Source organism: Neocloeon triangulifer, unplaced genomic scaffold (genome assembly GCF_031216515.1).
Source record: "Neocloeon triangulifer isolate White Clay Creek 2 clone unplaced genomic scaffold, ASM3121651v1 ptg000002l, whole genome shotgun sequence".
Lineage (NCBI taxonomy): Eukaryota > Metazoa > Arthropoda > Insecta > Ephemeroptera > Baetidae > Neocloeon > Neocloeon triangulifer.
The window spans coordinates 9337480-9352475 of NW_026775545.1; the positions used below are offsets into that span (position 1 = coordinate 9337480).

General features: G+C 37.5%; 1 protein-coding gene across 12 annotated transcripts in view; it reads left to right on the forward strand.

Moving 5' to 3' along the window:
- Positions 1-14996, forward strand: part of LOC132205142 (homeotic protein antennapedia-like) — a 110565-nt gene that overhangs the window by 88385 nt on the left and 7184 nt on the right. For all 12 annotated transcript variants that reach the window (XM_059634040.1, XM_059634041.1, XM_059634030.1 and 9 more), the window contains one exon: positions 12649-13493. In XM_059634040.1, coding sequence (XP_059490023.1) covers positions 12824-13493 — 670 coding nt within the window. In that variant the 5' untranslated portion in view covers positions 12649-12823. The remainder of the gene's footprint in view (positions 1-12648; positions 13494-14996) is intronic.

Below are 14996 nucleotides of genomic sequence, written 5' to 3' on the forward strand. Positions count from 1 at the left end.
TACTTTAATTCTGATACATCATGTTGAAATAATCCGTAAGTAAAGCTCGGCGGTACAGCGAGCGGCAGCAGTCTCGGGCATTAGAGCCAACAGCACTCCTACTCTCTTTCTCTCTCTCTCTCTCTCTTGTGATGTGTGTTGCATGCATGAAAATAAAGTAAAAAGCAGAGGAACAGTGGCACGACAAGTTTAAAACCTAGCTCAATGTGAAAACTGGCCAACGGTAAAATAATCTCATTAATTTCTCATAATTTCTGCACAAATTCCCATACAAATAACAACAAAAAAGAGATTTTTTTAAATAAAACTTTAATTTTGCCCTTAAAGGATAACAATAAAAACAATTTTGCCAATAATTCAAACGGCTACAAGTATCAAGAAATGAATGATTTTTTTTTAATTTATTTTTAGTTGCATTTTTTTTTTTTATAATTTTGTTGCATTCTCTGTTGGGCTATTTATTTAGTATAGAGCTCTGTGGGTGCATGCGGTGCGAACCACCAGAATTTCCACCAATAAAAGCAATAGAAATCCGGCATCAAAGCCCTTTTCACTGCTGAGGTTAAAGGAAAGTCCGGCAGCGGCAACTTTGGCGCGTATAGGAAACCGCACGTTTCGCAGAGAGCAACAAAAATACATGCCTGCCCAGCGGCGGCGGCACATAACATGCTGCTGGGTGGGTATGTATAAAATACATACATATACGCAGAGCGGCGGATAGCTCTCCACTGCTCTTTTTCCTCCAAACTTGTCCCCCGCTTTTTTGTTTCATCTCTGGTGGTGTTTTTTAATAAAATTTATGGCCGGCGTCTGACGTTTAAAAAAGTGCAAAACAAAAGATCAGCCTGAAGAGTGTCAACAATTAGAGTATGCATGGGAAAAAGAGCACCAGCGGGGCACGCCGGCATGAGAGAGAGAGACTTTTTTTGTGTAAAAAAAAACACAAGAGAGACGAATAATAAGAGCAAAAGGGCGGAGAGCGCAAGTGAAAACAGGCCCAGCAGCGGTACAGCAGCTTTGAAAAGCGAGCGACGCAGGCCACCGGCAAAATGCAAAGTGCCGTCCGGCGCCAAATGCAAATCAACCCCCGCGCCCTCGCAACCACTTCCAGCCCTTTTGTTCTGATGCATTATGGATTTTCAATGACGCAATTTTTGCTGCGTGACAAGCGCAAGGGGATTAAGTGCGGCTATGGTGCTTTCATTGCAAAGCAAATGCGATAATATTCTTTTCAAATTATGATTGGCAACCTGCAATTTTAAAGCCTGTATAAAAAAAAACATGAACTAAACTTCAATATTTTCTCTAAAATGTATTTGAATTTTCAAATATGTTAAGAGTAAATCAGTTTTATAATAATATTTATCTAATAATGTTAAACAATATAACTGCAGATAACAGTAAAGATAGTTTTGGATTTTGTTTTATTTTTATGTAATAAAGGTTAATTTAATATTTAAATTTAATAGTTCAAATGTATATTATTAAATTAATATAAAATTTTCTATTTTAATTTTATAAAATTGTTCTATTTAAGTTTTTCTTTTACAAAAATAAAATTAAAAAAAACTATATATTCAAGATCGATTATAACCCAATTTGATCTGTGCTAACGTTAAACTCCGTCACCGATATAATCCAAGATTTTTTTACTCATAGATTACTTTTAATTGAACTCTCAAAATTAATGGTCAATTTTGAACTTTTTCGTGTGCAAGTACAAATTTTGTTGATAATTCTGTACAATTTAAATTTATTTAAAATAATATTTTCACCAGTATACTATCAATGAAACCAAATTAAATTAAATGTGGGTTACAGATGACGTTATATTCAAGAAGAAGTAGTTTATTGTGATTTATGAAAATTGAATAAAAAGAAAAGGAAAAAAATTATAATTTGTGATGCTAAATAGAAACGGATTTAAAAGCAACACAACTGAACTCTGACCGATTTTGTGTCATGCCATGATGCAAACAATAAATAATGTGTGCGCAAAGCTCATTTTAATAATTTTAATTTCATTATCTGCACACGCGTCGCAATCGGAACGAATCCTAGTGCATTTCGAAATCGACGGGGCCGCCATAAATCAGCCCGAAATCGAAAGTGCGTCAATGCAGCCCGCGCGCGTGTCATCACAATCCTTTTGTGTCGCAAACACGCTTCATTAGAGGCGAAATTCGCGGATGAAAAAAAACGTACCCCGGCCGGTTCGCATTGCATGGCCGAACAAGGCACAGAAGTCGCGGAAAGTTGTTTTTTCCACCAGGGGGTTGAAATGAAAACAGGCCGGCTGAAATGATATGTGGGGGAGCCCGTTGCTGTTTGGCCGGTGCAAGTACGGTTCAATTGAGAGTGCAGCTGCATGCTCTGGCCATTGTATGCGGCAGCAGAGCCACCCCATCATCAGCATGATGGCCGCCTCTCTTTTTCTTCCTGCCTTTCTTCTTTTTTAAATAACAAAACACGCGGCCCCTCCCACGTCACCGAGAAAGAGTCATTAATCTTATTGCCTGCACAATCAACACAGTAATTGGAAAATCTAATTAAATCCAAACATGAGAGCTCTTCGAGTGCTCTCTCAATGAAAACACACAGCGCGGCGGCACCCTCTCTTTCTTCTCTCAAGTAATTTCTTTTCCTTCTCAAATTGCTCGCGTTTTATTTACGCTGGCTGATCAAAAACTTTTTTTTAATAAAAGTTATGGCTCGTGGGGCCTCCCATTGTTTACAATAAGATTTATTCAAGTTTCTGTTTAATAAATGTTTCTTATAAAAATTAACATCAAAATTATTAAATTGCTTTTATGATTGAGATTTTTTTTATTTGGTAGAATTTTAAATGGAAAATTTGTTGCATATCTATAAGTACAACTTATAATCATTAATAAATTTTGGATTGATGAAAAAATTACTAACATTATTTTCCATTTTTTTTATATCATCATCCGTTCAAACTAAATACCCATTTAATCTGCATATTAATTTTTCCCAGGCTTATTTTTTTATTTCTTCGCAGCATAGCAGTAAAATTGGATCCCATTTGAAAATTTATTCCAAATTTAATGTTCGCATATCTTCTTGACATTTTATTTCACGACTTTATAAGTTTCCACGTGGTGCGGTCTCTGTCCCGGTCTGTCGTTTTTACTGCCATGCAATAGTATTACTACATTGTGTGCTGAGAGAGCAGAGAGCACAGCGAGTCGGTCTCTCTCGTCTGCTTAATTTATAGCCGCCGAGCCAGGATTATTTGCAATGGAAAGTTGTTTTCAATTTGGCAACAACGGTCACATACACACCAAGCACAGCAGCCCACAGCATCAGCAGGCGGATTTTTTAGTTTAGTATGCAGCCGGGGTAATTTATATCAACAATATAAAAAAGAGGCGACATTCCTGGAATATTTCGGGCATTTTTAGCCGATGCTCCCCTTGCCTAACTTTTCTAGTAAAGGCGCTGAATGAGAGAGATTCGGTCGGTGGACCATGCACAAAAAGTAGCGCCGCGATGACTGACAATGACACTGGCTCAGCCCGAATTCTTGGTGACTATTTTTTTCGGCAGGGGATTTCAAGGGGTGGAGAGATGAAACAGAGCCAAAAATAAAGCTCAGTTTAAGACGAGCTTGTGTGAGACCAACGCATTTCAAAAAAGTCTTCTCATTGCCAAACAAAGGTAGAGATCATAAAAATCAGAAATTTATAAATTATATGAAAAACGTTTTTACGATTTGTAAGTCTCAAACACTTTTTATATAAATTTGTTTCTTTAAATTTATTTATTTATCTTGACTGAGTAAAAATTTGTGAACATATTATTTCAAATTTTTTAATGGAATTCTTGTGCAACTTGGGTGATCTAAAATTGGAATCTAATTCAGACTCAAAAACACCGAGCAACACATTTCATTAGCGGCGAGCACGCAAGAGACTTCTGCTCTCTCACCATATAACCTAAATTTAAATTGAAACGAGTTAACGCCACATTAAGAGAATAAGTCGTAGGTACCGAGAGCGCAAGATTAATTCGAGAGGAGCATCTTTCTTTTTAATTCTCTCTCATGCCACCACATTTATATTGCAAGTACCGCGCTAACCCTTTTGCTTTTTTATATTCTGCTCGGTCGAGCCAATTGACGCCGGTGGACTTTGCTGCGTTAATTAATCTGCAACCGGCGGCGCAATTAAATTAAGCATTTTTCGATAAGCACGGCCGATACGAAAAATTATTTATAAGGCAGGCGAGCAGCGCGCCGGCGAATATACGTGCTCTCTTGTGCGCTACAAATGTAAAAGGCGGGGATTGAAATTTATGGCCTAACCTTGGAAACAGCTTTTGTGGCGGCCAAGAGAGGCTGCAAAGCAACTTTATATACATAATGACCCATATTTTGGTGACCAGCTGTTTCAGCTGGAAGAGGCATTCACCTCAGTTTGAACGGCTGAAATGCTTTTTCGCCTGCAGCCCCGGCTGATTTTGAAATTTGATAAAGTGCAAATAATGTTTGTAACCAATTAAGTGATAAAACTGTGGTGCTGAAAGAAAAAGGAAACCTCAAACTGCACAAGAATAATTTTATCTTTATAATTCTAATTTTACCTAAAAGCATATGTGAAATTTTAAATTAATTTAGTAAATCCAACTTACGTTAGAAGTTACGGCCAGAATTGATAAAAAAAAAATTTGTTTAAGAAATTTCATCTTTTATAAATTTCCTAATATTAATTTTTCTATTTCTATGCATTTACAACATTATATAAATTAAAATTACCTGTACAAAAGCATAAATTAATGCACAACTTTGCTCCATTTCCCGGAAAACTCAACTCAGACATGATCGAAACTGGCATAAATATGCTTGCACTCGTTTGACTCATTTAGTTTAATTTTTCTCGCACCATCCGGTTCAAAATTTCAAAAATCTTCTGCTATGAGTTCGGTAGATTGTCACCAGAGCTAATCCCACCAAAAACATCCCGTAACTAAGTCTTAGTGGCGAAAAAAGTGGCGAAAAATGGGTTGGCGTCGGTTGACCGGGGCACGTAATGGCGATGAGGCCATTTTCAGCGAGAGCGCTCGGGCCCCGCCTGCCGGCAATAGATCAGCCACTGGCCGTCACCGCTCTGCACGCCCATCACGAGCACATTTCAGCGCTGCGCGGAACACAAATTGATTTTGCTTTCAACTAGTTTTTTAATTAAATATTAATTGTGAAATTTTATAAATGGAATTTACTTATGTTTTAAAGTTTTAAAATCAACATTTAGTCATAAATATGAAAGGTTTTTATTTAATATTAACCGATATATGATTAATTTTTACAAGTTTACCGACGGATTTGCTCCTCCGTTGTATCAATAGAGAGTGGATTATTCATGGGTACAAGAAATCATTTTTTGGCCAGCTGTAAATAAAGTAATTTATAAATACTTCTCGCAAACCTATAAATTAAGATATTTCATATGTTTTATAATTATATCTTTTAAATTACCAATTACTGAGCCAAATATTAGAATTGATCTTTATAAATAATATCAAATTCTAAATATGAACAAAAATTGATTATGTTAGTAAATAATATCACAGAATAATGTTTTAAATTATTTTCAAAAATTTTTTAAAATATTTAAAAGAAAAATGTAAAATTCTTTTAAACAATCATTGCATACTTTTTCTATTAAGTCCTTAGTGTAGTGCTTATCAAATAAAATATGATAGAAAAATTTAATAAATCAAAAATTACCCCAACTGACATTTTATTCAGCGCCAAGTATATGAGAGAAATGATTGTCTATGCATTTTTTTCCTCTGAAAATGAAAAATTATTTTCCTTTCAGCAAAGGAAGAAAGGACAGATTTAAATCGTATTGTTAAATACAATTCCAAATTATAACCAATAAATTGGCCTGTTAATACCGGAGAAAATTTTAATTGGCGGGGGAAAATAGTTTAGTGACTGAATATTATATTAAAGTTCAAAGTGCCCCAAAAATTGTACCTGAAAATGTAGAAAACCTTGTGGAAAGCGCCAAAATTATGTTAGACCCTCCGCCATGCTGCTTGTAAACAAAGATTATCATCATGGATGCTGCATAACCCCCATTATATGGCACGGAGCATTCCTCTCCCCCCGCGCCCTGTTTACAACTGTTTCCATCATTATCGGCCCTCGGCTCACTCTCAAATAATATTCACTGTCAAATATTTACTTGCATCGCCAAAACTAAATATTCGCTACCGAATTATAATAAAATTGCAAAAGCTAAAAATAAATTAAATTTAGAAAATAATTGAAACTGATATTCAGATTTAATTAAATATAAAACTTTCATTTTTGTTCTTCAAAATATTTTGCTGCAAATGCTCGTGGCTATTCTGGTCTGAAAGCGAGCGTTGGGAGCTTGAGCGGTGCTCCAAGGAATAAGAAATCAATATTTTGCGGCAGTGACAGGCGCTACTTGTGAACAGGAACATCCCCTTGGAGGGCCCCTGACTTATATGCAACTTGTTTGACAGGCCATATCTCGCAACGCACTCTACTGACGGACCGGCCAAGTTTTGCTTTAGGTACAAAAATTCCTCCCCATATAGTGGATCGCTAGTTTTGTTCTCTATACACACCTCTTGATCGACCATCATTAGACAAAAATATCCTTTTTTAATTAGTATTATTAAAGTACTAATTTTATTTCTGAGAGACTAATATCGTTACTAATTTTGTAAATTAAAATGTACGAGAAAAATGACAAATCTGCAAATTTTCACAATCAGTGTCATAGGTCAAATTCAAACTCACACACAGAGTGACCGGAGATTTGTGGCTAGCGGGGGTTCCAAATGAGCATTTCCAAATCGAGAGTGAACATGCTGAGGATAATCAAAATCGAGCTTCATTAATCACGTGCGAACACAGCCGAACAGCGTCGCAGCGCTGCTTGGTTGTTGCGGCGCGCTGATGTGTTTAGTGCTGAATGGGTGAAATGAAAAGCGCACATTGATGATATGCGACACCACGGGCCATAATTCAACCCGGGCCGAGATTGTTTAGCAATCACCAGGCAGCAGATAACAGCGGCGAAATTGTTGATTCAAACAGCCATTAATCAGGGTGGTCAAATGATCGCACCATGGATATAATTTTATTTTGCATCATCATTTCCAAAAGTATGTTGCACACTGGATCAGTTTTACTGAACAATAATTTTAAAATTAAAAATGAAATTATTCACATCCTATCATAGATTAGGCTACAAAATGACAACCAAATGAGTATTATTTAATAATTCACAATTTCTTAGTAAGGGTTCTTTGTATTTATATTCTTAAGAATTTGGTATTTCTAATTATAATTTTTTTAAACTTTGATATAATAATTTAAGTATTAAAATTTAAGTAAGTAATGAAAATGAATTCCAAGTAAAAATTTTTAAAATTTTATTTTTTTAGTTTTTAAATATATTAAGAGCTAAATTTTAAATGATTACAATTGCAATAAAGAAATAAAAAAAAAACTTGTATTAATAATACGCGTGTGTTATTTTTTTTAGTTTATTTTTTCATTTAGCTTGTAAAATAATTTATCATTGCCCGTTTCGCTCAAGTGAGACCTTTTAAACGACCATAAATTAGTGGCTGGTGCACGTGGTGGTTGCTGCCGCGAGAGCGTGTGTGAGTGCCATATTAAATGAGCGCCGAGATGCGATAATAATAAGAGTAACAAGTGAATCCGCCGCCACCACCTCTTGTAGCATGGTTCCATGTATAGGCGCAGGAATATATTTATTTCTGGCGTAATAACGCCAGGAGCCGAGAAACTGCGCGGCTCTTCCTCTATTTCTTTGCATTTATTGTTGCCCCGCGAACAAGCAAGACCTGTGGAGCCGCTTTTGCTACTGGTGCACAGCGCCGTAGAATTAAATGGCTCTATTACAATAACACAACAGAGAGTGAGAGAGCGCATAGTATGTGTGTGTCTGATATGCCACCACGGCAGGCTGCATATTGATGGCGTGTTTATTGTTGGACACCAGATAAAATGTAAACACCGCGAAGGACGACTCCATTAATATACACACAACTCTCAGCGCGCCAATATCTCGGTCAAATTGATCGAGTGACAGATTAATGGTCTCCGGACCAATTAATTAAAGTTGCAGTTAGTCCACGGAACAGTTAACGGTCTGTTGAAAACCAAAATAGATTTTGAGTTAAATCAAGTCAGATTAGAGATAATTATTTGATGTCAATTTGATCGGTAAAATTAAATTAGAACTGTGATTTTTAAACATTTTTTTGTTTTATCACAATAAAATAGATATCAAAAATATTTGCAAAAACAATTTCTTTCTGACCAAAATTTGAAATCATTTGAAAATTACTTATTAATTGTAATCATTAATTTCATTGTTCAAATCAATTTTTTTCTTAAACTGCTTTGCCTGATGACAAACGTTTGACTTTGTGGGTAATAAATTTCTATTCAATCAATAGTTCCCGAATGATACCGCGCCGTCGATGATCGCAGTCGCAAAAGAGCCATAAATTGAGCGGCGAGCTTTTTTCAATAAACTTCAATTTGCGCCTGCAAGTGGTGGATGAAGTGGCTGGCTTTAATTCTAAGTGAATAAAGTTGGAGGTGCGGCCGTAAATCATGAGTCTGCATTATGGCTCTACCTACAGGGTGCAGCCACAACTGTTTCAAGCTCTCCTCTTTAAACTACAGATGTCTTGCGGTTTAGACGGTGATTTACGGCTCGTTTTGCCAACTTCACACCATCGTGCACGTCCTCGGATGGAAATAAAATCACGACACAGACGTGCATCGAGACCAAAGTCACCTTTTTGGTTCGGAAAGACCTTCGGCTCGTTTGCTATTCGCGTCAAACTGCAGCACTTCCGACGCTAACTTGGGCAGTTTTCGCGCCAATTTTGACGCACGCCGAGCTAGGAATTTTCCTGTGATCGATAAATTATATGAAATTTTTCTCTTTGCTAAAATTAAACTCATTTAAAAGTATGTTCATATATTAATTTTCAAATGAACTTTTTAGATTGTTATCAGGAGAGCCTTTATTTCTATGTGGCAGGCAACCTGCCGAATATCTGTGTAGCGAGGGTTGCCTATGTTGCAGCTCTACCAGCGGTTCCATGCCGTGTAAATAATAAAATCACTCTATCCTCTTAAATATCCTTACCACTTAAATAAATAATTTTTAAACTTCCAAGACTTAACAAGTCTGTACGAGCTCGAAAATAAAGTGACTCAATTTTTTTAAGTGTATTGGTACAGAATTATAATTTAAAACACTCACCTCGATTTTTAATCCTTATGAAATTAAAATTTCAAGTAAATTTTATACAAATTTTGACGCAAATAAACAGCACATTCACTCTGCGATGTTTCACCCACCAGAGTTAAAAGGTATCTGACCGGTCCGAGGGTGTTGCAGGGAAATTAGAAAGTTGGGTCTTGCTTCTTTTCTTTGAGCGGTTTTGTTGTCTATTATTTTCTGTTACATCACCACAAATCGCGTAAACAGACCTTTTATTCTCGGCCACGTCCTTGAACAGGAGAAAATTTTGCCCCAGGCCGTGAGGTGATAAAAAAAAAAAAAAACAGCGCGGCAGATATTTTTTGCTCTCTCTTCTGAATGAATGAAACTTGTTATTTGAAAATGCGCATTCGTTGACCCCTGGACGTTTCTCTATACTTTTTTGATCCAATCTAAAACGTGAGGTGATTAATTAAATTTGTTCTCATTATGAAATTCCAATGAGCTGCTCGAGGAAGAGCACTGAGACGTGTGCACATTTTTCATTTATTTTTATTCCTATAGAGAGCAAGCTGTGTGCAGTTGTGGAAGTCAGGGGTGCGTATATCCTGTGGCAGAAAATAAATATACCGCGCACATGTACTCCACTCACATATCACGTGACACCTCCTGAACGTGCATGCGAACAATGTGATTAGCGCCGGAGAGATAAAAGATGGAATGCCATTGTTGGTTTAACTTGTTGTTTCTATTATTAAAATATTCAAATGCGGCAAAAAATATACTACATAAAAAAAATACTCTCATCAAGCAAACGTTTTTGTATTTCATCGAGCACAAAATAAATAATATAATTGGTTGAAGTGGCACAAAATAAAAAGGAATTTTATGAATGAGCCCAAGAAAAAGTTATTCGGAAAAGGCCGCGGTTAGTAGTTTTCGCAATGACGTCAATGATAATGAGACAAGCGTGTAAAACATTATCTTTTGATGCTTAACTCTTTTAATCTGGCTGGTAATTCGTCTGGAATTGATCTTGAATTAACAATTGAAGATAAGAGAAAGCGTATTAATTTGTGGGCCACAAATCCGCGAGATAACTTTATATAACAGACAGTCGGTCGAAAGCTTGAAAAGACTGTGGCTGTTTCACACATTTGGGAGGCTGTCAGTCAAAGAAAGAGCTTTTTTGATGGCTCATTTGCCACCTTGATGGGCACACATGGCACCTTGTTGGTAATGATGTCTTCCTGTGGCTCTGATAAGGAAAGGGTCCCGAAAAGAGCAAGTTTAGTCCACTGCTGGAATAAGTTGAAGACGAAGGCGTCGACAGTCGGCTCATTGATGGTGCTGCAGAAACAACAGGTCTGTTTGTGCTGATGGTGGAAATACGCCGATGAATGGGCGCTGATTGTGTGTGTAGTGGCAGTAAAATTTAATGGCCCCTTGTAATGGCATAATGGTGCGCTTTTTATTGACTCTCGCCATCACTTTATGGCCCTCATTAACATAATTCATCAATCTAAATGCCGCGTCTCTGAATGGCACGGCCTGTGTGTTTCCAATTGAGGTAGGTCAGGCGGGTCGAAAGGGTTCAAAATCTGTTTATTTTATCAAAAACGAAAAAAACGAATACATCATTCACTATATAGGCACAAAGCGCCTGACAGTTTAAAATTTTCTCAATTTAAAATTTAAAATTTGTAACAAAAACAAGCATTAATATTTCCAATTTATCTTCATATTTTTATTATTTAGCAATTCTGAGTTGAAATAAAATACTAACATTTATTTTTATTTTTTGTAGCATATGCATTTTTTTTTAAAAAATTATATATATAATTTTAATTTATTGACTTTTTTAACTATTATTTTATAACATTAGCAATTTATAATTGAAAATAAATTGAACTCGCAGTAGAAATATCCTTCCTCCCAGTTAACGAATCAGGGTAAACGAGTATAATTTTGTTGCACACTAATTTAAGTAATTGAGAGTCATTTACTGGAGTATTAATTTACTGCTTTATGCAGTGAGAAGAAATTTCCTTCATGCAATCAAGTCTGACCTCGCTGGCAAGCAAAGCTTTTACATATTCCGCGCGCCGCTACATTGTGGGCTTTTTATTTATCTCTCGTGAATGCAAAAAAGTGCATTAGAAGCGTTTATTAATAAAAGATAAAAAAAAATAACTGGTGTCGGCAGACCGGTGTTTATGTTTAATTTAAACTCTGTAAGAGCAAAATGCAACAGAGTTGCTCAATGTAGCGCATGACCGATAATTATCGGCATCCTTGTCGGCGGCGTGCTGTTATTATTTATGTCATTATTTTCTCCATCGGCAGGAGATCAAATTAAATAAATCATGCCGCAATTTTATTTCTTTCACACAATTAAACGATCTGAAATAATATCACACCAGAGAAAAATGCTAAGGAATTGTGTTTAGTCTCACCTTCTACTTCTGGAGAAAAATGCTAATTCGAGTTCACATGTATTGCCGCAATAAATTATATCGCCGTATTGACTCGCCCAGTGGAATAATAACGCCGATTATCCGCCGTTTAATGATTGCAAATTAAGTGCCGCCGGAGGCTGTAGCTCCGACTGTTTAAATATAAACGCTGAATGCATTGTCCAGGGAAAATTACCAGCCTCCATACATTTAAATAATATGAATAAGCCGTTTGAATGTTGCAACTCTCTGCATTTGCTGCTGGGAAAATAAATAAATTCCATGTACCCATTGTTCAACACAAGTTTTTGCTTGTTTATGCCGAACGGATTTTTTTTTCATTTGAAAATATCTTTCTTTTGTCGATCAAATCAACGCCTCCATTGATTCTGGTCGTGCCCCCTCGGTATTTACACAATTAGGGGGATTATTCTGTGTTGCAGCAAGCGGATTTGATCCGAAAAAGCGCGGTTTGAATCGCTTTATAATTTTTCAAACAGCGAATTCCACGCACATTTCCTGTTGCACTCATGCCAAAAGACTGGCGCACAAAAGAGGCCATTGTGCCACTAGAAAGGTGCAATTTGTTATGCAACACGTTTTAAGGCGTTGAGTAAACGTCTGTCCGGCAGCCACAATATGTGACAATAACGCCAATAATGCAAAGACTGATTTGAAAAATTGTCCGTGCATCAAGGGTGGGGCGAAATTTTTATTATTTGAGTAAACAGACTGATCAGCAAAGGTGCCATTTGTACTTTTTCCTCCAGAGATCAGTCTCATTCGTGAACTTACACAAGTCGGAAGCAAAATGTTGCTATTTATAAAAGGGACAAAAATTGGTATACATTCTAAAAAAAGCTAAAGAAAACTAATTTTTCGCAAATAATTAATTGAAAACTTTTGTTTTTCAGGATCAGATGCCTCATCTGGGCGCAGCAGCAGCAGTGTTGAGCATCCAGAAGGCCATTGGCACTGACCCGCAGTGACTGACCCCGACTGAGAGACAATTAATTCTCAACTCTTTGGACACACTCGCCAGTGTTGTTTCGAACGCAGTAGTTCTAGTGACTAGTGGTGCCATCTAGGATGAGTTCCTACTTTGCAAACTCGTACATCCCCGACCTTCGCAACGGCACCCCCGACCACTACGCGGCGGCCGCTCACCAGGGGGCACAGGTCAACTCTGACCCCTCGTGTGACCCGAGCCTCCGGCAGGGCATCCCCCACCACTATGGAGGCCCTCCGGCGGCGGGTCAGCCGCCCCCGGGCATGCCCTACCCCCGCTTTCCGCCCTACGACCGGCTGGACATCAGGGCGGCGGGGTACTACGGCACCCAGACGGGCCAGACGGCCCAAAACGGGGCTGCCGGACTCATGGTGGACAACACGGGCGGCTACCGGCCCAACTCGCCCACCATGGGAGGGGCGCACATGCCCCAGCAAACCACCCCCGTGCAGTACTCAAGCTGCAAACTGCAGGCCAACGCGGTCGTGACCCAGCAAATGCCCCCCGAGAGCCCGCCGGCCATGCACCCCCAGCACATGGGCCAGCACCACATGGCTCAGCAGGGACACATGGTGCAGTACAACAATGTCGCACCGCCGCCCCAGCAGATCCCTCACCAGGTGCACCAGCCGCAACACAACAATCAGCTCCAGCACCCCCCGCAGCAACACACACCCCCGCAACAGCAGACCAACAACTCCTCGGCCAACCTGCCCAGTCCCCTCTACCCTTGGATGAGGAGTCAGTTTGGTAAGTTTTTAATTCAATTATATGATAGTAATTTATTGTTTAATAGTTTGAATTTAAGTCTATATTATAAAAAAATTCATAATTTTAAATATTATAAGGATCGATAGTTTATTTATTTAATTTCAAATAATTTTTGTATCGTCAACACTAGTTTATAAAACATATTGCATGCTAAATTAATAAAGGTTATTTCATAGACGAAATCTATAAATATTTCCAAGAATGCCAAATGAATTAAAATTTGACAATTAATCTACTTTTACGAGACCAACGCGGTTCAGATATTTATATTTAAATTTATTGATGATATGAATATGAAACAAGTAGATTGAATAGCAAATTGGGGCTCAATAGTGATAATCCATTAACTTTGTTCTTAATATTTGAGCAATATGAGCTCCTCATTATTTAAATATTAATATGCTAGAGGTCAGTGAGCCTTATTCAATTTGCCTTCTAAAAATAGAACACCGCGTCTCTTTTGAGGAAAAAACGTAACGAATCGCGAACAAAAAAGCGTATAGAAGCACATGCGTGCCCTAAAGAGGGTTTCGTTTTTTGTTTCCTGAATTTTATTTTTGGCACTCTTGAGGATAAGAAAGAAGAACATGAAAAGGTCGCTCTCGCTGTGCCTTTCTTTGTTGCCGAGCATCTCATTGTGCGCCGCGCGCTTCCCGAGAATACTCACTTGCATTCTCTTACATAATAAGGGCAAACATTGCCGGACAGGCTATTTTTAACTTCCTTTCTGGAAAGGTCAGCTTTTATTCTTTTCACGGGAGGCCGGCAAGAACGTTCGTGAGAGTGCATAAGATATAAGCGGGGTGAGCGCAAAAGAAGCAGGGATGGTTTAGAAAAAAGGGCAGAGCGAAGTAGCCGCGCAGAATAGCACAAGAGAGGTCTCTTAAAATAACTTCTTCTCCAAAAATTAATGTATGGAAAAAAATTGTCAACATTATTTGGCAATATTTAAATACATTCAGACATTTTTTTTTAAAAAAAGAAGAAAAAACCTGGTAAATAAAGCTAAATCTTCTTATTAATTCTAAAAAAAATTTTGTTTATAAAAATCAGCGAAATGGTTATTGTGAATTCTATTATTTATCAATATTATATAGATAACATCAACCTGAATCTAAAATTGCATAATTATTAAATTAATTAATTAACTTAATAAAAAATAATTAACATTTTTGGTATTAAGTATAGATCTGGATTTTCTTATATTTTTTGAGGATATAAAATATAATAGTTTAATTTAAGTATTACTTAATTATCTCCGAGCAATGAAAAAGTGCAGACCACCAAAGTCGAATTTTACCAATCGGTGATTTATGCTCCTGTGCACCTTTTGCTTTGACCGCTGCACTTTGATGGATTTGCTGCGTCAAATCCAAGGCCTCGAGCGAAGCCACCCTCTACTCGCAGCTGACGATTGTTCTCGGCGGCGCGTCAAATCGGTCAGAGTCAAACAAAAATAAAGAGACTTTTGTTGAGCGCCCA